This window comes from Gadus chalcogrammus, chromosome 20 (genome assembly GCF_026213295.1).
Source record: "Gadus chalcogrammus isolate NIFS_2021 chromosome 20, NIFS_Gcha_1.0, whole genome shotgun sequence".
NCBI classification, from domain to species: Eukaryota; Metazoa; Chordata; class Actinopteri; order Gadiformes; family Gadidae; genus Gadus; species Gadus chalcogrammus.
The window spans coordinates 4,277,117-4,301,917 of record NC_079431.1 but is presented as its reverse complement, the minus strand read 5'-3'; the positions used below and the strand labels follow the sequence as shown (position 1 = coordinate 4,301,917).

The following is a 24,801-nucleotide window of genomic DNA, read 5'->3' as shown; positions in this document are numbered from 1 at the left end:
CCTGCTTGGTAACATCCCCTCCAATTGTAAGGGAGTGTGCCTTGAGATCTAGTTAGGGATTAATAGAGTGCCTTGGTCCCCAAAGGTTTGGACCCGTTTGGGTCATGTTTCTCTAGACAGCTCTGGGAACAGGAGGGTACACTGGTTCCCAGAACGGAAGATAAACATTAACCAGACAGGAGTCCATGTATAATTAAAATCGGAGGAGAAATCAACGCAAAGTGAAAAAGTAGCAGGAGCATTCTGCCTGTTCTCTCCACCATATCGGATCGTAATTTACGATATTGATTTCCCTGCAGTCTATTTAAATGGCTAGATGAAATATACTTTGATACATTAAGCTGCCCTGTGGCACTTTAACTGGTCATTTAGCTCTTTAGAATCTAAAGTGCTAAATACGTGCCCAAAGATCATTTAATCAAAAGTTTAGATAAAATGATCTTTGGGCACATATGGATCACTGCACTTCATCTTTGTATCTGAGCCTCACTCATATAATCAATGCTAATCAAATCGTATCCAAACTAATATAAACCATAGATTAAAAATTAACTAATTTTGCATATGCTAACAATTTTGCATATGCCAGCCATAGGCTGGTATATGCAAAATAGTAATAGGTAAGCCTAGGTAGGCTTACCTAATAGGTAGGCCTAGTAATAGGCCTACCTGAACCTCACAGAAAGTGGCTACATGGTGGTTACTTGGTCTTATATAAATGTCCACTTAATAATCATTGGCTTGCATTCATGTATATCAAAGAATTGAATTATCTCTGATTCAAATGTTATGTTTTTTGAGAACTGTCTATGCCAGGAAACATGTTAGTTAAGATTAAATATAAACGCTACTTGTGACTTTAATTTGGGGTGAGGTCAGGACACATATGAGATTGCGTAACAACTGTGTAACTAATATTGTGACATACTTGGTTTGCTTGAGCTTGAGTTTGCCTGGCAGCTGTGTATCGTTTTTTTGAACTACATGCCACTCTGAAACTGTCTGGTGCAGAAGGACGACCAAGCGACAGGTGTGCTTTTCATATCTTTTAGCTTGGTCAGGCTCCATACACAGACTTCTCTCTGCACACACAAGCACTAACTTCATTCCAAATAACTCCATCCGTCACAAAGGGTTGTTGCCTCCTTGCTGTTTCGGTTGTTTTGTGCCGTTTTGTTTGCTCGCTGACCGCTGGTTGATTATTGTATCGGGTCCATACGTGTTGGCTGTGGTTGTTCGACGTGTGTGTTGTGTGTTTTGACCAACTTGGCGGGCCGGCATCAGGATGGGCTCCACAGAAACCTCCGAGGCCGGCTATGCAGGGAGCTACCTGCAGCGCTTCCAGAACTACCTGAAGGTCTCTGGAGAGCAGGCGGCCGTGTGCAGCTGTGTGACCAAAGTGCTGCCGGAGGAATCCAAAAGGTACGCCCAAATCCAAATCCGTTTCCCTTTGGAGTTCTTTTTTGATTTTCTTCCCCCCCTTGTTTTCACATACATGGAGTTCTGCAAGTACAGATCGGATTGCTGCGGTTCATTTCTATTCTACATTGAAAGAAGATAAGATATTAATATAATAACAAAAATATATGAGGAAAATGAATCGACATGAGGTATTGCGTAGAGGTGTTGCATTTCATTTCAATATGAAATAACAAGAAAAGCAAAACATTGCAGACTATGAATAATACAATGTATGTGTTCCTTGTCTTTCAACATAATCAGTGTTAGCACTATAGTCATACTGTGGTGTGGAAGGAACTGCGTTGTAGGACTGCTCGGCATATAAGCCTAGTGCAACCTCTCCAAAGCAATACGATTTACACAATACGTTTGGGTTAATCATTCCTGACTTCCGTCTGTCTGTCCTCACTGAAGGACTAAACTAAAGCCTCTCTTCTCTTTGTTGTACTCAGAATCGGCTCTGGTAAAAGTCAGCTGGAAGTCCTTGGGCTTGGCAGCGGGGGAGGTGAGTGGCATCATTTATTACACTCTCACACAGTGGCTCTGGATGTATGGACCTTTCATGGATGTAAAGTGATGTCTTAAGCTCTACACAAACAAAATGCATTATTACTCTAACTTGGTTTATAATATTAAGAGGCCCATGTTTTACCACTGGGTGTGTTTGTGCTTTACCATTACAAGCCCGGTACAAGTTGTGTGTGTGCGTGCGTGCATGCGTGCGTGCGTGCGTGCGTGCGTGCGTGCGTGCGTGCGTGCGTGCGTGCGTGCGTGCGTGCGTGCGTGCGTGCGTGCGTGCGTGCGTGCATTTGTTGATATAGAATTTTTAGGATGCTCGTAGCAACAATTTCGCCAGATGAAAACGTACTGAGAGCTGTGTTTCAGGGGAGATCGATGTCCACATCCTGAAGACACTACAGTCGGTGCTCCCCTCTCTTCCCATCAGCGCTGAGGTGGTTGAACCCAGTGCTGATCTCACCAAGAACTTCCAAGGTGCAGCCAACGAAACCAGTTTTACATTCAAATTGTTTTGCATCATTCATGGATTTTAACGAGATGTTCAATAATTGCTATTTAGCTAACTTATACCGTGATATGAAACGCACGTGTGCTATTTATTTGACGTACTATATTTTGGTTATTTACTATTTTTATGTCTTCTAGATCTATTGTCGAAGACTCCAAGTCTCACGGACGTCCCTTTTGAGTGGCATACCATGACCACTGTAGCGTACGAGAAGAAAGTCACCGCGAAGAAGGACATCAAGAAATTTGACCTCATACACATGATTCAGGTATCAACACTTTGTGGCACTCGACCCTGACCCAACCACACACACACCACCTAGGTACCCCCAATTCGCCTTCAGCGGGCTCCACAGACCACCGGGACACGTTGTTAATATCTGTTTGTTCCGAAGATGGAAGAAGACATGTCAGGTCTCTCTCTGAGTCTGTCTGGTGATGGCTGGTTTATCCTGCGGCATTGATGGCCCAATGCCCACAGGGGTGCAGCCCCACACAGAGTAGTACCTAGTAGTAGAATTAGGTCTATTTATTTCTATTAATGTGTAATTTTAAAATTACACATTAATCAGGAATATTGTTGATAACATTTTCAATTACTTTTACATTATCTATATTGTATATCGATTTTTTTTTTTCAGTATTATTATTATTGCATATTCACAGCCAGCCAAACGAGTAAACCGATGGGGTTTGAGTGTTACATTTAAATCAAACCCTTTTCAGATGCTGTATTATGTGGACGACTACGCCGCCACCCTGAAGTTCTTCCACAGCCTGCTGAAGACCAACGGCAGGATTCTGATTGTTCACGAAGCAGGTCAGTGACCTGCATATGAAACAAACCAATCATTGCAGACATCACTTCTTGAAAATGAATTCCTCTCCCCTTTCTCCCCCTGCCAAATTTGATTTGAGAGAAACAAGATCATCAGATTAACAATCTTGCTGTGGACGGGTATTAATATTCTTTTAGAAACGTAGTAGTCTCATGGTTTCAAAGCAATTTTCCCCAAAAGTTATGACTGCGGTGAAAAAGTTACCACGTAGGCCTATAGGCTTAATATTAATATGGATTACCGAAAAATGAATATTCAAATTGTTTTGCATCAGCAGGTCAGATAGGCGATAAAGTATTTCTTCCAGGTATCTGATGAAGAGTTTACAGCTCTCGAAACTTACCTAGAGCACCTTCTACGTAATGACCAATGGTTATCCCCAGCTTGACAGTGGAACCCTTTGTTTCTCCAGCCAACGGTGGGTGGGACATCCTGTGGAAGACCTACCGGAAGACCCTCTGCACCAATAGCATCTCCGCCTACCTCTCCGCCGGGGACGTCAAAGTGCACCTCGACAACTTGGGCCTCAAGTATGAAGAGTTTGTCGTGCCCCACGCCTATGACATCACAGACTGTTTTGACCTGAATAGTCAGCCGGGGGAACTCATGCTAGACTTCATGACGGAGCAAGAGCATTTTCACCGGTCCCTCACCCCGGAGATACGGAAAGGCATTCTGGACCTGCTCAGGAGCAAGTGCAGCACTGAGAAGGAGGGCAAGGTGATGTTTAACAGCAACTTGAGCTGCCTACTAGTGCACGCCTGAAGGCTGTTAGTTCAAACAAATACGAAATATAACCTTTGCCATGTTTGCTTGCATGAAGTTACCTAAATTGATTATCCCTGGAAAGTGGTTTCCGAAGTGGTTGGGATAACTTGCTGAATTTGCAGAGGCTATTTTGATGCACATTGAATTAGAGATTTCACTCTGGTATCTTACTTCCGCTTATCTAAAATAAACCTTTTTATCTGACTGATAAATCAACTGCCTTATCTGATATGTTTCCTTTGATGTCCAGTCTTCAGTTGCTTGGGTCTTAATAAGATGTATTTCCTTCACTAAATAGCTTAGTAAATGCTTTGTTTGTCAATTCCACATCAGAATGTCTTCATGCTTATTTTGAATACTATGCGATGAGATGCTGTCGTTCTGTATATTCAATTCCATCACATCTCCCTCGCTGTTGTGTGCCTACCATAAACCTGGCGGAGTATGATCAGGGACCATCAAACAAGTGCGCACCAATAAATACAATTCAACAGAAACTGTGTGTGTGTGTGTGTGTGTGTGTGTGTGTGTGTGTGTGTGTGTGTGTGTGTGTGTGTGTGTGTGTGTGTGTGTGTGTGTGTGTGTGTGTGTGTGTGTGTGTGTGTGTGTGTGTGTGTGTGTGTGTAAATAATTTTCATTGCTGTAGATCGCTATTAGACAATTATTTTTCCAAGTGGTTTTAGAAATCCTATGTTCTCAGAATAAGAAAAAGAATTTGGGTGACATAGTAGGCCTACACATCATATTACTTAGTCTCGACCAAATCCTATAATGCCGACAAGACTTTATCTAACAAAATCTTCAGATGATTCTCTTAGCTTGTTCTTTTCATGGCCCTTTTTTTTCATGTTTTGTATATGCATGTGCGAGTTGAGCTGCACTCTTCTGGAAGTCAGGCCTCAATAGATTGGAGGGTTACTAAAAATGGTAAATTAAATTCGATAAAAAAAGTTGTCCCCATCCCCACAAGCCTACATCAAGGACTCATTCTAGTGCGCAATGATACAGCTCCATCTAGTGGCTTTATAACCTAACTACAATTACCACTCTTGGAAGTAGGAGGTCGTTGCTTTGACGTGCTAAAGTTCAACACACTCTAAAATCCCAAGGTTCGACGGAAGCAGACCTAAACCCATTATATACTTTTAAATATGTATGTACGTCTATAATATTCCATTCAGAGCAATATGCAATTTAAACATTAACCATTGAATCAGTGATTATATCTCGATCTGTAGTCCACTATATATCTAATTTGTGTTAGAGTTGTGGTGAATACATAGCGCTGTCTTTCCTTTTATTGACCTTTTTCAACAGAGGCTTCATCCTAGGAAAAACACAGGTGTCCCTCGTAACACTAATTATGGGTCTTGTAGCTTTAGGTACCAAAATGAGAATTAGAATCAGCTCTATTGTCGTTGCAAGTTTTGAACGTATACCTGGGGCCGTATTCACAAAGCATTTTATCTTACCGCTAGGAGTGCTCCTAACTCGCGCTAAAACATTTTACGTAGGAGTTTTTTCTTAAAAGTTATTCACAAAGCCGCTGAGACCTACTCTTACTAAGGATAAATCACAAAGAGTGAACTAAGAGTGACGCGCCGTTGCTATGGATTACGTAAATTCTCGTGCACGAGTTTAGAAGCGGTCAGTTCGGTGATTGGTTGTTCAGACGAGCCCACTGAATCACCGAAAAACAAGGAAATAGCCTAGGCTAGAAATTAATTCCTATTAAGTAGTTATAGTGCAGTTAGCAGAATACACGCATGATGACAATTTTGTGCAGACCACGATAATGACGTTGTAGCCTGCACGTTCAAGAGAGAGAGAAAGCAAACAATAAAAATACGTAAAATCTAAAAGAAAATAAATGTTACGAACTACCCAAGTGTTGACTGATTTGTGCCAAGGTGTTTACCTAAAATGTGTTTTCAAAGTGATCCCTAAATGCCTGTCCACTCGGTTCCACACGGCCAAATTCCTTGTAATGTTGATCGCCATCATCATCATCATCATCATCGTCTGGCTGTGGAATGTTCCTCCGCTTGCAGAGGTTGTTTAGAATGGCACATACAGTGATTACTGTGCTTGCCCTCTCTGGGGTGAGGTGTATTTCGCCGTGGAGGACATGAAACCGACGTTTCATCTGCCCAATTCCTCTCTCCACAACATTTCGTGTATGTTTGTGTGCTCGCAAAGAGCCAATACGATGTGTTTTACGCATAGGACTAAGCGTAATCTGCGTAATCACTTACATTTAACTGTGCTCCCGGTTGTGGATTGAGGTAGGGTGTCTAGAGCCACGTCTTGCATGGATAGTCACTGTCACCCAGCAAGTGACACCCAACTGGTACATCTCAAAAAGCTGCCTCAGACCGCTCACCATTAAAATGCGCGAATCATGGGTAGCTGAAGATCCAGGCCACTTTGCAACAACATCCAGTAGGCTATGTTAAAATTTGCATCAAAAACAACCTGCGTGTTGATGGAATGCACTTTCTTCCTATTGACGAACACGTCCTCGTCTTTTGATGGCGCAATTATTTTTTATTTTTTATAAGTTATATATATATTTTTATAACTTATAATTTTTATAACATTTTATTTCGGGACTAATCGGATTATTCCTGTTAGTCGGGGATGTTATTGCATCGCGCATTAACTCCACAATAAGTTGAATACCCTAACATTTCGTCTCGCAGGCATTTTAAGATTCTTTGTGAATAGGTCTTACTGAGTTAGGAGTCCTCTTGAGGACTTTTAAGCTCTCCTAGACTTAGGTGCTACTTTTAGTCCTAAAATACTTTGTGAATTGCTCTTAGTGAAAAAAGTTAGGAGTCCTAAATGTAAGAGTGACACGCCCATTATTTTTAGGAGTTACTCCTAAATTCGCCAGTTAGGACCTACTTTTAGCCCTAAGATCCTTTGTGAATACGGCCCCTGATCTCTGCATTCAACCCATCCCCAGGATGAGAAGGCCGTCCAAGTACAGTGCTACCCGGGGAACCACGCCAGGTAGGTAACGGGCACTGGCAGTGTTAACCTAACCAGGTAACCTAACCACTCCAGATGAAGGGCAGTGGTGTTAACCTAACCACTCCAGGTAAAGGTGGTGTTAACCTAACCACTCCAGGTGAAGGGCAGTGGTGTTAACCTAACCACTCCAGGTAAAGGTAGTGTTAACCTAACCACTCCAGGTAAAGGTGGTGTTAACCTAACCACTCCAGGTAAAGGTGGTGTTAACCTAACCACTCCAGGTGAAGGGCAGTGGTGTTAACCTAACCACTCCAGGTAAAGGTGGTGTTAACCTAACCACTCCAGGTAAAGGTGGTGTTAACCTAACGACCCCAGGTAAAGGTGGTGTTAACCTAACCACTCCAGGTAATGGGCAGTGGTGTTAACGTTACCACTCCAGGTAAAGTTGGTGTGAACCTAACCACTTCAGGTAAAGGTGGTGTTAACCTAACCAGTCCAGGTAAAGGTGTCAACCTGACCACTCCAGGTGAAGGTGGTGTCAACCTAACCACCACAGGTAAAGGTGGTGTCAACCTAACCACCACAGGTAAAGGTGGTGTTAACCTAACCACTCCAGGTAAAGGGCAGTAGTGTTTAACTAACAGTTTTTCTTTTGGGTGCGTGGTCCAACTTGGTGATGTCGGGATGTAAATCTGACACATACAGGATACAGTTAAAATAGGACCTTGATGGCATGGCCTGTGGCGTGTTCCTGAGGTCCGCATGAGTGACATGATAGAGGAACATTGAGGGGCACGGTTTACCCTCCACTACTCCTTATGGTAAGAGGAACGAATAGAGGACATGGATTTCGGACGCAACTTTTATGGCAAATGTTTTCAGTCTGAAAAAAAGGAATTAAAACCGGATGATCTCTATTATTGATCTATCTATACATGGTATCTCTATTTTCAAATGTCTTTCTGCTGCTGTCGAGAATTGAGAAAACATTGCCATAAAGTAGATTTAACCAACATGTTTGGATTTCAACCTTGCTACAGTTTTTCTCAATCGTTTAAACACGTTTTATGAAACTATAACTCAATTTCTCAAAACTCAAACCTGAGAAGATTCAATCATTTTGTCAAAACTACACAAACAGTGAACACAGCTATCAAAGGAATATCTCTTGGAGAGCATTAATTAAAAACCGGTGTGATCAATTCAAAACACTTCCATCAAAATACTATTTACATATGTTTTGGCTTTATGAGGCCATGTTACATATTCCAATGTATACAATTGTTTAGAAATAGCTTTCTCTTTAAAAGCTGCAATTAGGTGGTACGTATAGTATAAAGACTGTTGCCATATTGTAATACAATACTGTGAATGTATCATAAATATTGCATTGAAACAATGGTATCACAATAGGATACAATGCATATTTGTCTATCCAATGAGCTCCAATGGGCTAAACTCACAATCCCAGCTTCCCAGAGTCATACTGTACACCTATAGTTGATGCTGCAACATTTTTCTGACAATACACCAATGTTACCTATTTTGGTAAATTACAGTACAGTAATTGCACTGATAACTAAAATGAAAAACACTACAGTAAGAAGACTGTCTTTCGGGGTTGTAGTACAAAGGATAGAAGTACAAAAAGGTATAGCACATATTTATATTTTTACTGTAATACAGTAAAATGTTCATCTGCACTGAATGAATAAAAAGCTTTTCGTAGGCCAACAAAAAATAAGAATATAAATGAGGTGAAAGAGATCTACATGTAAATCAGTATGTGTCCCACCTCCAATCCTGATCAGGCCAAAGGACCATATCTACAACACAGTAGAGCTCACCGAATCCTCTTTAATGCTTTGACACAAGATTGAAGTGTTTTGCCAGTTGAGAAATTAGTTAGACTTATTGGTAATTAGTTGGTGTGTTTTGAAGGCCAGTGTGAGCCAGTGTGATCCAGGTGAACCAAGTGCGCTAAATGATGAGATTTGTGCTTAGAGATTAGCAATCTGGAGTCTTGTAGTTGATACATGAGCTTCAAGTTTTCAGAATTGTGTGCATAGTTCCATTTTTTGTGTGTAGGCCTATACAATCGAGAAAAACTGTAAAAAGAAGTATAACACCCTTTAGTATCAGAGACTCCATGCCGATAATGGGCAAATGTGAAAGAACTAAATGTCTTCCGTTCTGAACTTTCATGTGATCGTTCACATGTAAAGTGGAACATTACAGTTTTGGGTCACATGGGCTTTGCAAGCCAATCATTTTACTTGTAGAATTGAATTGGTTAGGTTTTAATGCATGTTTGTCGAAGCACAAGCGTTGTCAATGTGTTTTAATCCTCCCTTGTTAATACCCATGGCACTCAGATGGCCAGCCCTTAATTAGTGTTATGGGCGACACCTGTGTCTGTCTGTCCTATGACGAGGCCTTTGTGAAAAGGGTATGCTCCGTTTATAGTCAGCAGGGGGTGCTAAATGCTCGGGAGTTGAAAGGGTGTTCAGTCTGTAATAAAGCCACTCTCCCCGTTAGATGGAGCAGTGGTTTTATCAAAGCAAGCAAAACATTGCGTAAAACAGCAGCAAGGCAAGCAATGAGTTCTGCAACTTTGTAGTCTACTGAAACGGTAGGGAAATGTACCACTCTAAATCTTCGATCAATATTCTCAATCTTCCATCAACCGTTCTCAATCTACTCTCGATCTCCAATTTCTTTCTATGGAAATATATAAACAGCCCAAAAGGAGCACCCGGCAGCAGCCCACCAAACAACACAGGCATAAACGGCTTGTTTGCTGCTAAAGTGCTCTGGTCGCGCATGTACTAAATCATGTCCCAAGCTATCTTGCCAATGTATTTCGGCTGCTAATTTACCTCATTAGCCTTAATAGATCAGTAATTGAAATTCATCAGAAATTCTTGTCAGTGTCCCCCCCCCTCCCTCCCTCCCCCCCACCCGCGCGCATCGGTTGGGGGGGGGGGGGGAGGGGTTGCAGGTGCTCACTTGCTCAGTCTCCATATTCTTGTCAGTGCCCCCGCCCCGCCCCTGTTCAGCCCCCCCCCCACCCACCTGCTCACTTGCTCAGCCTCCATTTACTAGTTGTGTTTGCAGACGCTCCGCCTCGCACCGCCAACTGACAGGCGCATTTGTCACCCAGATAATCAACTTTAGTTTCGAGAAGCAGTCGGCTGCCGAGATGCGCTCTTCAAGAATGATCAACTCCTGGTTCGGTCTGAAGGCCTATACCTCGTGGCTGAAGATGTATCCAATATCCAGCCTGCTCTTGAGATTAACTGAAGGAGTCGTCTTGTGTTTTTAAACCCTGACGTTAAAGGCTGACGTTCTTTTGGAAGGCCTGGAAATAGGTTGATTTATGTAGAGAATTAAATGAAATGGTTTGCTTCGATCTAATAAACCGGCAAGGGTTAATGTCTATCAAACGTCCAGTTTCCAGCAGTCCAATAGGGGGGATATTCGAAACGTTTGTTAAACCATTTGACCTTTATGATCATAACGTTGCTTACTTAAGCCCTTACACTTCACACTTTTCTACTTATTCCTACTTTCCTACTTGGTCTTTGGATTTCCTTTCTTGGTTAACAGTTAAGTTTGCTTTTTCAGACCTATTGTGGTCACTGTTCTCGGAGTAGCATACAACTCAAAAAATTATCTGTATAACAGCTTTTGTTTAATATTCAGAATAGCTATTAACCTCGATTTCATATAGAAAATAAAAAATAACCTATCAGCTAATTACAAGTGTGTTGCAGTTAATCTCATGTCCCATCCATCCACATTATCTCATTTCTATAATACCCAGTTCCAGTGGATATATCCATAGCATATACAGGATACAGGAAGACCTCTCCTCCCTTCACAATCAGTCCCTGCGTTCACATCCCGGGCTTCTGTTACCCTTTAATCCTCTGAGTTGGGAGAGCTCCTGTCTGCAGCACCTATCACATCAGGACGTATGGACCTATAGCCAAGACCCGAGCAGCACATAAACCAACCCTTTAAATACATAAGGCACACTCGAATAGACAGAGCGGGCCTCAAGGCGATGAAATACGGCTCTGATAACCGGGCCGTAAATGCCTGGCCTGCGACCGGCCTGTTTTATTCGGGAGAATTAGCGCTCCGCACCTGCTGTTATATAGAGCCCCCGGCCCGGCCTGACACCGGCTTCATCTTGTTGACGGTGTCAATTAAAGGCAATAGAAGAAAACAAGATGGTGGAACACTGCTGTGTCCAGATTCAAGGGTGGGTCATTCGTTCTGGCGTATATTCAATCTCTTGCTCTCGCTCTCTGTCTTGCCTCTCTCTCCCTCATGCTCTCTCCAGCTGTACCCCACACCCTATCCCCAACCCCCAAATCCCTGTCTGCTTGAGTTCAGCTGGAGGCAAGGTCCAGGAGGTATCGTGGCTGGAAACGTAGGATAGAATCTATCTGGGGTGATTAGACTCCAATCAGAAAAGGGATGGATTTGGGCCCACCACTGTAATTAAGTGACGCTTTTGACCCTTGTCTTTTAAATGGAGTTTGACTTAAGTGAACAGCGAGCTTCTTTTCTCCACCTGGGTAATTTCAATTGGTCAGTATTTTGAAGGAGGGGGGGATTCAATTCTTCAACCCCTCTTATGATGCGAGAGGTTCCTCACATATCTAAAATGTCCTTAACCTAAATACCCCCCTGCCCCTCTTTCAAACGATTCCTCTACAGCTGACAGCAAAACATATTTTTTTGTTATTCAAACATTGTTTATAATTGACCTTATATCTACTTTTTATTGTCCTTTGGAGATCGAAAGTTGTGCATGGAAAAATGTGATAATATTGTGGAGGAGTGCCTTTATGCTAGCCCTTAGCCTTTCTCTTTCTAGCATATATAAGCCATCGCCGTCTGCCAGCAGAAAGGGACCAAGGGTAGGAACTAATGGCACTCAGTGATGTTTGGTGCCCGGGGACAACCCCAGTTGTCTCCCAGAAATGTTTTCTTGCATGTTTAAGCTTCTGCTGTTTGCCGGTTTGGGATAGCCCTCGCCTCTTGTGCAAATGAAGGGTGAAACGGAAATGGATGCCTTCCGCCAAATAAATCAAATTAGGACGCTGTCGAAAGTCTCTCTTTAAATATCCCCCCACAAATAGCTTTGCTAATACAACAACAAACTTGGAGGCGTTTCGTTAAGAGGATGAGTGCCCAAATGTCAGATTTTGCCCTCCTGCGTCGCGGTGGCCACAGCCTGCTTTGAGAGGCATTCTAACAGCAGAGTACAGCGAAAAAGAGCTGCGATGATGACAGAGCAATTCCAGCCAAAGGTTATTACAATGGCAGGGTTTTTGTTGTTGGCGTCTAATCCGCAGCGCGACCAAAGGGAAGAAAAAAGACTGCACACCCAAATCTGCTTTTATTATTGTTCCGTGGATTAATGAACTTGTATCGGGGCTTTTAGCTTTCATTAAAGTGCGTTTTATTCATCGCGCGTGGGCATTTGTCGAGTCTTAAACACACCACTCCCGTGGGGACCCCACTCTTTATTGTGCGTTGGAAATGAAGTGGGGAACTTTGGTGCAGTATTTGAAGAGTAGATCCCCAGAGAGGAGGCTGTGTCTTAACGACCGTTGATAAGGATCCCCCCCCCCCCCCCTCCGCCCCCTGTATTTCATTTAGCCCCGAGTTCTGGGCTAAGGACGCTCTAATGAAATCTCGGGCGAAATTGTCCAATACAACTTGTTCTTTTTTTGTTTTACTGATACAAGGAGAAGCCCCCAAATACACATTATAATGGAATGTGCTGACACCTGTTTACTGCCCCAATGAGTTTGCAAAGGAAGACGTCTCGAGAAATCTTAGTAGTTGTGTCTTCTCATTTGAGAAATTTGTAAGAGAGATGGAGATTGGTGAGATTGATTTTTTGTGTGTGTGTGTGTGTGTGTGTGTGTGTGTGTGTGTGTGTGTGTGTGTGTGTGTGTGTGTGTGTGTGTGTGTGTGTGTGTGTGTGTGTGTGTGTGTGTGTGTGTGTGTGTGTGGAACACAGAGAGAGAGGCTTATATAAATGGGAACTCCAAATGTCTGTGGATGTTGCGGCCTCCCTGTGCAACAGTTAACGGAGCCTCGGTCTTCATTAAACATTCAAATCAATGGTCTTCCCTGCCCGTGAAAAAAAGAACTAATGATAAACAACTTCCTCTGCCCTCAGTACAACGTTTCTCCTGTTGGTGATGATATTTTAGCATGTAGCATTTTTCAGCTGGGTGCTCCCAACGTTCGATCTCGCCCGCGGATCAATATGGGTATTGATGAGGGTCAGACTTGAACCATTATGGCGACCAGGACTAATTCGTCAGCAGAATGGATTTTCATTTGAAATGATTCATGTACAATCCGGAGGAGCAAGTCGCCCATTGTGAGTGTGTTTTACTCTGACACTCGTCCGCAGAGAGCGTATTCATCAGGGGGGGGGGGGGGGGGGGGGGGGGGGGGGGGGGGGGGGGCGTCGCGTCTTCACCCCCCGATACAACGCAGAGTAATGAAGCTCCTGTGCCAGGCTGTCACCCCAACACTGCTTTATAAAGGATGACACAATTATATTTTACCAGCTCCCCCAAAAAATGCTGACGAGTAGCGGTTCAATAAAATGCAATCTGGACCGAGTGGAGAAGAGGCCTGTTTGGCTTTAGAGACACAGAGTCATAGCTCACGCACAAGTGACCACGCCGCTGCCGCACATGGCCCCCAATTATACTAATGTCCCCCCCGACCCCCGTCCTTTCCTTCTCTTCGCTGCGACGATTGCCAACAATCCTCCCCCCCCCCCCAACATGCAAAAAGGCCTGTGTTGCTTTCCAAAACCCCGCGTTCGTGATGATAAATAGTCGTTGGGGGTGTCTGTGAGTTTGATGCAAAAAAAATACTCTGTTTTACATTCCCCGCGCCGTGGCTTTTCAGGAGGGCGTAAACAGACGTGACAGTTGACGCTGTGAACAAACAGGCAGGCTAATGCTGCATTAGGGCGCTAAACGCCGGCCCAAAGCATGACGGACGACGTGTCAGCCGACATTAGACGGAGGAGACGGCTCCCGGAAGCTGCAGATCTTTAGCCGGACGCGCGCCGGGGGGAGACGGGGGAGACTTCACAGACGGGAACGCAGAATGGCCCCCGTCGCCGTTTGGCGCCTCCCCCGTCAAAAGATTTGTTCCCAGCAGCAGGACGCCGCACACAGACCCCCCCCCCCCCCCCCCCCCCCCCCCCCCCCCCCCTCCTCCCTATACGCACACGCACACGCACAATCATACACAGACACCCCGGCATACACGCATACAAACACACAGACACCCCCCCGTACACACACACACATACACACGCACAAACACACACTGACAGCCCCCGTACACACGCATACACACGCACACAAGCACACGGACACCCCAACGTGCACACAAACGCACACAGACACCCCCCTACTATAAACACACGCACAAGCACACACAAACCCCCCCCCCCCCCCCCCTCCTATACACACACATGAACAGACACCCCCCCCATCCCCGTTACACACACATACACACGCACACAAACGCACTAAACCGCCACCCCCCGAGAGAGAGACACATCTGGCTCTGGATAATCTCTCCTTAGTCTTCCTCTGTGTAACACACGCAAACGCTCAGCATCGTGTAATTCTCTGACTGCTCTTTCTCCCCCCTCTCCCTCTCCCTTTCTCTCGCTCTCCCTCCCTCTCTCCCCTGCATCCTCTGACATGGATAACTCCGTAATGGGAATAATGTCTTGCTCCCCCCCCCCCCCCCCCCCCCCCCCCACCCCCGATGTAGACCCCACTGTGGTCAGACTATTGGTTCGTACCGGGGAGAGAATCAAAGCGCTGAGATGGAGCAGTGTGGATAACAATTGCAGTGCGTATAACTGTAATTAAAGTAGTGGGGGGGGGTCCGAACATGACCTTGTTGAAAGCCTTGAGTCAAACTAAACGCTGATGGTGTTCATCTTTAGTTGAGTCTTTATGGGCTCTCTGAATACACAGTCTTTGGATCAGTTCTTTCCCTACCAAGCCAAGAAAATTGAAAATACCCTAACAAGTAAAGAAAAAGAAAAAATAAGCAATAAATTAAATAAAATTATGAAACGAGTAGACAGTTACAATTAAGTCATACATTGACAAACAATGAAACCACAAATGAAAAGAAGCGGTTTAACACTTTACCCGTTCGAAAAGGGTAAGGCATATCTGAATGGATTATTTAAAAATAGCCTATAGATATAGATCGATATATCTAGATCTATAGAAATTGATCTATTGATATGGATCTATGTAATCTGTCATGTGTGCGTTGAGAACGGGGTGAAATGGTGCTAAAGCGTGTAGCGCCGCGGAGGACGCCCCCCCCCCCCGGAGTAGGGGCTCCGGCGGCGTGCAGCGCTTGCTATGCTTCCCGAGCCGCTTATTTATTAACACGGGGATTGTCCGCCTCACTTGCTATCACTGAAGCCTGACAGCTGCAGCGCCCAGGTGATGCATGAGCCAATATGTGGGCCGACGTATCACATCAATATGAAAATCAGCTCGTGGCAGAAATAGCTGGCGGCCGTACATCCAGGGCTCCTAAAAGTGACTAATCTCAGGGTCATAGCCCCGCACGCTCACGACGCCGAGGGCTCCACAGCCAAGAGAGACTATTCAGAAATACTATCATGTTCAATTCCCAAAGCGAATGAATATGTTTCCTGTATCAGCAGGTGTGTATTCGTCAGGAGGGTGTGTGTGTGTGTGTGTGTGTGTGTGTGTGTGTGTGTGTGTGTGTGTGTGTGTGTGTGTGTGTGTGTGTGTGTGTGTGTGTGTGTGTGTGTGTGTGTGTGTGTGTGTGTGTGTGTGTGTGTGTGTGTGTGTGTGTGTGGCGGATGACGATGTTGCCCAGAACCAAGCCAAGACCAAATAGGATGGAGCGAGAATGAATCAGGGGAGAGAGAGAGAGATAGAGGGAGTGGGAGAGAGGGAGTGAAAGTGAGAGAGAGGATGTGATAGACAAAGAAAGCGACAAAGAGAGTGTAAGGTGACCTCAGTCTCAAAAGAGGCAGATTAAAAACCAACAAATGCAACGCTAGCGGCTCATATCGGAACTACAGAAACAAAAGGAGCATTGGACACAAAGTTGCATCACTTGAAGGTGGCGAAGGAAGGCGATTATGCGTTGAAGAAAGCAACAATAGTCCCATGGGACAACACGGCCCCTCACTCATTTGAATGACTTATTGAGTCAGAATGCTGTGTTTCTCTCTTGCCATGCAGCAAACCGATTGTTGTGTTGAGCACATGACATGCGTCAGAGAAACATAATTGCCTCCGCGGTTTTGTCCCAGGGGAATATCATGGCTTAATTATGTATTATGTTATGTATTCATGTTAAGCCATGACCTAAGTGACACACCAAAGCAAGGCTCCAAGACTCAACCTATCCATTAATTTAAAATGTAATGTCATATTTCATAGCACAATGACAATTTTATAGCACAATGACAATTGTTATCATGTTCATTTTTATATTCTGCTTATTTTTTGCTCATTTCTTTCAAATATGATTGCGTAATGCCCGGATTTTAACATAAATCTTTTCCAGACAGAATGACTTCAGTTATTCAAACTTGTCTTTCTGACTCCTACAGCCCTAATTGTTTTCTTGATCATGCAGCACTTTGTATAAAAAAATAAAAGGAACATAAAACCTTTTATTGTTATGTAATTATGAAGGACTCTGCAAATGCATACTTCCCAGTGGCTGCTATAATGGCCTCTTCATTCAGCTGCTGTCGTTGGTTCAAATTAGTTGACAATTTACACTGTGTAATAGGTGAACTGGCAGCTCCTCCCTGCTCCCTCAAGTGGCTTGATAATAACCAGGCTGCCTTAATTACAGACTTGGCTTCCAATTGCTGAAAAAGAAAAAAAAGGAATGGCAGGAAAATGATTTTACTCATGAGGAAAGAGTAACAATGGGCTCTCCAAATCCTGAAACGGATTTATATCTCAAGGCTTGTGTGGTGAAGCTGCGGCCGTCTGAAACCAAGCATCGCTGAGTACTTTAATTAGCGCTCAATGACTTTACCGGAGTCCTTGACCTAGTTACCGCTCCTTATCAAAAACATGCCATGCTCCCAGTTAAAGATTACTTTTTAAACTTTGGCAAAAGGGAGGGGTGTTTTCGAAGTGTGGGGGGTTGGGAGCGGGGGAAAAAAACAAGCTAATGCTATTGCAGAAATACATGGAGGGACGCTCAGCCTAGGGCCATTTGGAAAGCAATAGCCCATTCCAAGATGTGGCATTGGGGCCGGCTTCCATGCCACGCTCACAACCCCATCTCTAGCCAGATGGCTCTGGAAGCACACATTTTTAATCTAAAAGCATGAACCTCTCTAGGCTGGAGGAAATCTTCTGCTTGGGATAGCCATTTTGGATTTATTTGCAGGGGAGTAGAGTCTGTTGCCCGGGGGCCCACATTTGTTGGTAAATATGAAGGTTGACACTGAATGTCCACCAGGTAGTATCCCACCATCGTCCTGTGCTGCAATGTCTCCTGTTGTTGCCACCCCTTGTTTCAGCCGCGCTCGTAAAAATGAAATGAATCTAAAATGAAATTGAACATGGCAACATGAGATTTTTTTAATGGCATTGTAATTAGGAAGGAAAAATCAGATTTTTCTCTTTTTTTGCTCAAAACAAAAAAGCTTTCTGCTATTTGCCAGCTCGGCATGATCTCTGTCATGCCCCTGGAAATGTCCCACCATTATCGTTGTATAGAAGACGGTTGCCATAGCAACACTGCACTCCAGACAGGCCCGCCGAACAAAATGTTCTCGTAGATGTAGCGATATGACCTACAGCTTCTAATGCGAGTGAGACCCATAACCTACGAGGAGCAGTCGTGAACCTGTTTTGGTTCTGCGTCGGGTTTTAGTGAGCGGACCAATCACAGCCCTTGCTGCTGCTGCGTCGCCTCGACGCAAGGTTAAGGGCTGTTTATGGTTCCATGTTCAAGCAACGCAATGACCACGCAGACGCTTCAACGCAGTCGTGAACTTTTATGGTTCTGCATCGGGTTTTAGTAAGTGGACCAATCACAGCCCTTGCGGCTGCGTCACCTCGACGTTTAAAAAGTTTTAAAAAAAAAGGCGCACATCAGGCCCTTGTGGAGGGTAGGAGGGTCCGCAAGGACGTAAGGGGTCCATAACCCCCTTGCGTTGCGTCGAGGTAGAACCATAATCAGATCAGATCAGATCATCAGACCATAATCAACCATAATCAGATGATGTGACGCCGAGCGGGGGAACAAACGCCGGCGCTGCGTCCCCCTGCAGGCCGACATGTTAATGATCTGTGGCAGGTCTCCCCGCCGCCTGCTCCACCTGCACGGGTCCGTCTGCGGCGCTCTCTGGTGACGGTCCCCGCGGGGGCCCCGGGCCCGGTTCCGGTCCGCGGAGCCGCTGTGACTGGGTTACTAATGAATACAAAGGAGCGCAGGAAGTCTGACGCTCCGACGGAACGGGCGGAGGAGAAGGAGGAGGCTCCCGCTCGCCATCCGCCTCTCCCGCTGGTCGTGGCGTCAAATGAAGCGTGAACGTGGCGGCGACCCCCTCATGGCTAGGGGATGAGCGCGGGGATGGAACGCCAGTCGGGCCAGACGGACAATGATTGCTGTGATGTTTGAGAGTCATTCAGTGGAGCTCGTAAAGCCCACGGCTAGAGATTAGGTGAGGTCGGGGATCCTACCGTTTATGACGGACTCGGTGCGAACCGCTTATTTGTGCGTAGGTGTTTGTGTGTGTGTGGAGAACCTCAAAGAATGCAAAGATTCGAGAAAAAAACAGTCAGGTTACTGGGAGAAATCTAATACCGTCATGGTGATGTTATCTTCTTCCAAAGAGTAACAATCTCCTCCCTACGATAACTAATTTTTCACCATGGGCCTCCTCATAATGACCACATCATGTTTGAGGGCTTTGGCACCAATGTAAAGAAGATATTAACCAATATTTGGTCAACAGCCGGTCTGCATATCAGTTTATTTAAAAGGCGTGCCTGTCTAAGGCGGATGTTTGGTCATGAACCTAATGTGTTGAACCCAATCACATTCACGGATAGACAAATGATAGCGGCCTTGTGAGATTGCCATGCGCTTGCTCCTTCGTTAGCAGCTAAGTAACGCCCTTTAGTAAACGCCTTGTTTTGGTGATTTACAAGGGAAGGAAACTGAAACGCTGGGTCACCTCGATACATGATAATATATTGTCCAATAGCCTTGATGTTTTCACTCTAAATGCGCCCTATGTATCTTGGGCAGCTAGCTCTCATCATATCCTCATGCTAGGCTTATCGACAGCAAACTGAGCTAAACCTATCCATGTCTGACTGACCTTATACCAAAACCTTTAACCATGCTTACACAAATCAATGGTCATGATGGAACTTGCAGACCAAAGCAAGAGGAGGGTGCGACGATGTAAGTAAGTTATTGCTTTTGGTTTGTTTCACTGAGGGGTGTCGACAGTGGAGAAAAACGCAACACAATGCTAGCTTTGACCCATAACATATGATATAGCTCTATTCCCAAGTGTATTTACATTACGAAACATTCCAATTCTCAAATCTTTTGTTAAATGGGGAAATTCCAAAAATCGCTGCACCATCGCAGCATTATTTTTTTTCCTTTTTTATTTTAATAGCCGGACGGCGACATCCTGCAGCCAACGAAGCGCTGGCTCTGAGCGACGGCCCCACGTTTAGCCTCCTCTCCTTTTACTCGTTCCACATTATCCCCGCATGGCATCACTTTACGAAGAAACACCGGCCAGCCTCCCAGTCTTGACAAGGGGAATATGGATGAAAATAACGTCCCCTTGTCCATATCGCCCCGCCGCTGCATCATGAACGACGGAGCCCAGAGAGTTACGATCAGTCAAGTCGCGGCTCGTAATAAATAGCGAGCTTTGCACTTTTATCAGCCATACCGTGACCCTCAACACTGTGACCTCATCATTAATATCGGAAGGCCGGATGATAGATCAGGGCACGGTTCAGTAGAGCATCCCCGGGGCTAAAGCTGGCCTTGAATCGTTTATCACGCCGTCCATGCGGCGGCTTTATGGGGGTCCGGATGGGGAAGAGGACACTGCCTGGGCTGTCGCATGTGTTTAGAGCGTGAGAATAACGCCCACAGCCCACCACGTTCACGCTCTGGGAGATGTTACATAGGGGTTATTGGCTTGTTAACACGCAGCCTGGACGGCGTTGTGAAGGAAGCGGTGAAGGGACACTCTCCGTGTCTTTAAGCGTCAAGCTGATCAGAAGCTTTACAGACTGGCTTTGGTAATAAGGGTCAAGCTAATGTTCTGGATGCTTTTCTCTCCTTTATACTATTGACTATATAACATTAGGTTGTGTGCCCCTCAATATTGTTAAGATACCTTTTTCGTGTATACCTTTTTGGACGCAGTCCATTAATGCAGACCAAACACAGCCATACCCGTTTCCGCTTCAAAGAGTGCATCCTGCAAAAAAACTGAATGTAAAGAAATACAAAGAAAGTGTTGTCCAAGTAAGCCTCATCTCTCAGAGTTTGTTTTCCACTTCTTCTTTCAGCCGGGTGAGTCTCTCTCGCTCTCGCCCTCGCTCTCTCTCTCTCTCTCGCGCCCTATCTCTCGCTCTCTAGCTCTCTCGCTCGCGCGCACACGGACAGACATAGCTCAACTCCTACAGGTAGCAGCTGACATGACTATTAGTCTTTCTTTTGGTACTTGCAGGTGTCAGGCCTGCCGCTGCTCAGTTGTCAGGGCTGCTCGGCACGCTGTCTGAGGTGATTCATCTTGTTGCCAGGATCATTAACTTCTTTGTGAAAAGGACTGGCAGGAAGGAGAGTCAAAGCAGGTATCCGAGGGGTTTTATGTGCCCTGTCAGTAGCTATATACCTCCAGCTCTCTTCCTCCTCTTCATAATCTGATTGAAACTTCTCCCGTTTTTGCTTTTTATTTTCCTTTAATTGTTGTGTTGCGTCTTGTCTTCTCACACCGGATGGAATTCAGCTATCAGATTATTAGTTTTTTAAGTTTAATTTGCGTCCTCTTTGAAAAGCGCGTCAATGGAAGACTTTGTTATCGCAATTGTTTTTAAACGGCTCTGTGAGTGAAATGGGAGTGGCACACTATTCATGGCCGTCTAACTGTTGTTATTGTGATTATAGAAGGGGCTTTGTGTGGCCCTTATCAGTGATGCATCTACAGTTTCAAAAAACACTAAGTCAGGGAAATAATTGCTTCTGTTGAGAAGGATTTAGCAAGTGGGAGGGGGGGGGGGGTTTGTTCGTTGAACAAAAAATTCACCTAAAGCACAATTCTATTTAGTAATTTCCCATTAAACTAATGACTTTCACCATTCATTGCTTCATTTCCGTTATGATAGCAGTGTTATGTTCTGCAGTGGCGTGTGTGCTGATGTCTTTCTTTATTTAGCCTCAGCGAGGAACACAATCAATTTGCGGTGCAGCCCGCTAAATGAACCCTTTTCCGGTGCATTAGCATGATCAGCAAGCTGTTTGTTATAGGTAATGCTTGTGAAATCCTCGAAGGCACTGCCCAGCGTTATGTTGGATGTATCGTGACACCATGCACATCGGTATCTATTGATATCTCTGGTGTGCCGTAGCACCGCCCGTGTTCCCTAGCACGGATCATCCCAGAAATACGTTTATCCACGTGTTCCAGCCGTAAAGCCCTATTTTAACGCTGTCTTTAAAAGGTAGGCCTACTGCTTCATGCTGAGAAAAACAACAAACTCCATCACACTTTTCCGTAATAGCCAGTGAGTTGTGTTAGATTTTTTTTTCTTCTGGGAGAAAATGAAAGGCAGCTTACCTCGTGACCTTTTCTCCAAAATCTACCTCCATGTGGTTGCCAGGTAACAACTTATTATCCAATATGGCACCCTTTTTTAGATACAGAGAAAGGAGAATGCATCTTAATTGCAGCATTATTAAGTCACAGCAGGGATGTTTGAGAAACACTTGTCTGTGCTTTGGCCGTCAAGTCAAACAATATTGGCACTCTTTGAGACCACTCTTGCAACAATAATGTCCCTGAAGCATGAGTCATTTCAATATATATTGTGAGTAACGAACTTGATCCAACTAAAATCTAAGGTAAATAGGCAGAGACTGCATCTAATTTGAGCCTCACCTCTTCAAAGATTCTTAAAAAAAAGATATTGTTGTTAATCTTAATGGTTAGCTGCTCTTGGAAGCATGCAATGAAGAAACTGCTTCCATTTATTTCTTCATTGCCTTTGCCGGAAATAATGCCCGTTGTCCCTGGCGGTAAACCGTCGTCAATCAAGGCGATTGCTTCAGAAATTGCTTGAGATAGGACTTGGTGATGTGCATAGAATATGTGCATAGTACAGGATGTTAGCAATAGGTCAACCCTAACATGTCGTAATATCGAAATATATTACCTGAAAATGGAAATGAGATCTGCATATTATCAATATTTCCAGAACATTTATTGTTAAATTATATAATTTATAAGTGCATAGTTAAATTTAACATAGACTCTTTTACTTCCTTCAATATCAAACTACATCTTCTTTAGGGAACGCTTTTCAGGTCGGAGTCTTTTACAAAGGGAACTTCTCAGAGCGTCTTGTTGAATAACTCGGCTCATAAACGGTACACGCCCATTTGTTTAGGATCATTGTTTACTCCGGTAGACGTCGCAGGCGATTGAGCGCGCTGCCAACCACTTCCCTGGAATGTACAGCTTTCCACTAATGGGGAGGAGGGAGGAGAGAGAGAGAGAGAGAGAGAGAGAGAGAGAGAGAGAGAGAGAGCGGGAGTGAGGTTGTGGAGGGCAGGGCGAGAGAAGGAACGAGGAAAAAGGGAAAAATCCGCTAATAGGAAAAGCGCTGAATACACAGGGAGTTTCATCTCCTTTGTCTCCACTTGATTAGTTTAACAGCTCCTTTGATCTTTTGCCGTGATTGAAGTGTTTTAGTGGAACACGGGAGAAGAGGGGGAGGAGGGGGGAGGAGGCAGAGCTGCCACGGAGCCTCCGTCGTACAATGTGCCACCGAATGCCTAAGAGGCACAACGTCTTAATGTCAGGGCGAAATTAAAACACTTTTCCATTACTGGGCCCCTTGAATCTTAATTCATTCAGTCCATAGACTTTACAAAGTAGGTGACAAGGTCAGTAAATACTTATTGAATAAAGGGTATGTGTTGACCTTTTGAGAGCAGGTTAGATATTAATATCATTCCAGAAGATGTGTTTCTGGAGCGGGCGCCGGGCGGGGATCGCGTTATTTCAGTACGTCGGAATGGAGTGAGGCGCTTTGCACAGTGGGGGTGCCAGACAGTGATTATCAATATTTCCTGGTAAGAACGATTTTTATACTGGAAAATGGAAAGAAAGAACTACTGCACACTGCGCTTCGGACTACGGAAAACAAAAACATCCAAACATGAACGAAGGCATAGACACACATGATTTGCAAACATACATACAAACACATTATATTTTTTCTACCAGCGACCAAAGTGAAGATACTTAGAATTAAGGGAACCACACACACTCTCGGACTTGCTCACTCACTCTCACACAACAACATACACAACTTTGCACCCACGCATGAACATGCACACAAAGGAACACTAATGACATGAATGCATGTCCAGACCGACACATCCACCAAACAAACAAAAGGTCCACAGTGACATATCTTCTATTTCTCATAACCCACAACAGAAGACGTCATTCCCAGGATGAACCTCTAGCCCGACAAGCCATCATTCATTCGTCTCGGCGTTGACCGTCAACTTCAATCAGTTGAACCTTCTCTTGGATCTTCAACACCGTTGTGAGGTCAAGGAACCCTTGAGGACAATCACACACTCTCACACACACAAGGAGCGCACCACACAAACAATTTGCTACCTGTAATGTTGTGTCAATACGTCCAGACACAAGACAGATGCTGTTGTTATTCGGTCATTTCAACGTTCTCGCAGACTCTCACACTAGTTGGGCAACCTCACAGATCCCTTTGCCCCCCTCGCCAGACTGGCGACTAATGGCCGCTGGAGCGTTCAGAGAAGACCAGCAGCAGATTTGTTACCGCCGCTGACATGTGGCCATGATGGATTCCCAGCAAACGGCAGATAGACCGTCTTAGAGGCTACCGATGTAGCTTACAGTTGTAAACACCTTGTGGTGCCTTTGTCTGTGAGTCAGTGGCTTTATTGTGGTAGCATTAAAGTAATGAGAGAACACCAATGAAAGACACCATCTAATTTGTTTACTAAACCAATTGATAATCAGGAAGCCAAAAGCAAATTATCTAAGGGTATTAATTGATATATGTATATACACATACATTCCTACGCATTATCTTTGTGATCCATATTTGACCACATATACTGTGTGTATGTGTCCCTATTTCACAAGTTATTTGTGTTTTTTGAAGGTGTGTGTGCCCTTGAAACAGCATGTACACCGTGGAGGCAATGACATTACTGCCACCTTTGGACTATTTATCCTGTGCCCTGGGAGACAGGAAAGCCACTGTGTACCACCTTGACACAGACCAGACCGCTGGTTTAATAGGGGGTTGTCATCACAACCTCGCTGTGTATATATATATTTTTTTTTTCAATATCGATATCA

The 24,801-nt window shown here is 44.6% G+C and overlaps 2 protein-coding genes across 2 annotated transcripts in view; both read left to right on the top strand.

Annotated features, from left to right (window-relative positions):
• Positions 1–925: 925 nt before the first annotated feature.
• LOC130373855 (histamine N-methyltransferase-like) lies at positions 926–4,585 on the top strand. The gene is made up of 7 exons (XM_056580503.1): positions 926–1,030; positions 1,285–1,422; positions 1,914–1,966; positions 2,347–2,454; positions 2,626–2,756; positions 3,214–3,307; positions 3,739–4,585. The coding sequence occupies exons 2-7, from the start codon at positions 1,286–1,288 to the stop codon at positions 4,089–4,091; spliced, it is 876 nt and encodes a 291-aa protein (XP_056436478.1). The 5' UTR covers positions 926–1,030; position 1,285; the 3' UTR covers positions 4,092–4,585.
• A 645-nt stretch (positions 4,586–5,230) lies between these two features.
• The window catches only part of LOC130373718 (speckle-type POZ protein-like A), a 41,225-nt gene continuing 21,654 nt past the window's right edge, over positions 5,231–24,801 (top strand). Inside the window, exons 1-2 of the mRNA XM_056580339.1 lie at positions 5,231–5,247; positions 7,063–7,109. Coding sequence (XP_056436314.1) covers positions 5,246–5,247; positions 7,063–7,109 — 49 coding nt within the window. The 5' untranslated portion in view covers positions 5,231–5,245. The remainder of the gene's footprint in view (positions 5,248–7,062; positions 7,110–24,801) is intronic.

Bases quoted from the DNA above. Each gene is read 5' to 3' on its own strand.
- LOC130373855 (XM_056580503.1), top strand. From the start codon at position 1,286: ATGGGCTCCACAGAAACCTCCGAGGCCGGCTATGCAGGGAGCTACCTG. The intron at 1,967-2,346 runs GTGAGTGGCATC...GCTGTGTTTCAG, and splicing joins TGGGCTTGGCAGCGGGGGAG to GGGAGATCGATGTCCACATC. The intron at 3,308-3,738 runs GTCAGTGACCTG...TTGTTTCTCCAG, and splicing joins TCTGATTGTTCACGAAGCAG to CCAACGGTGGGTGGGACATC.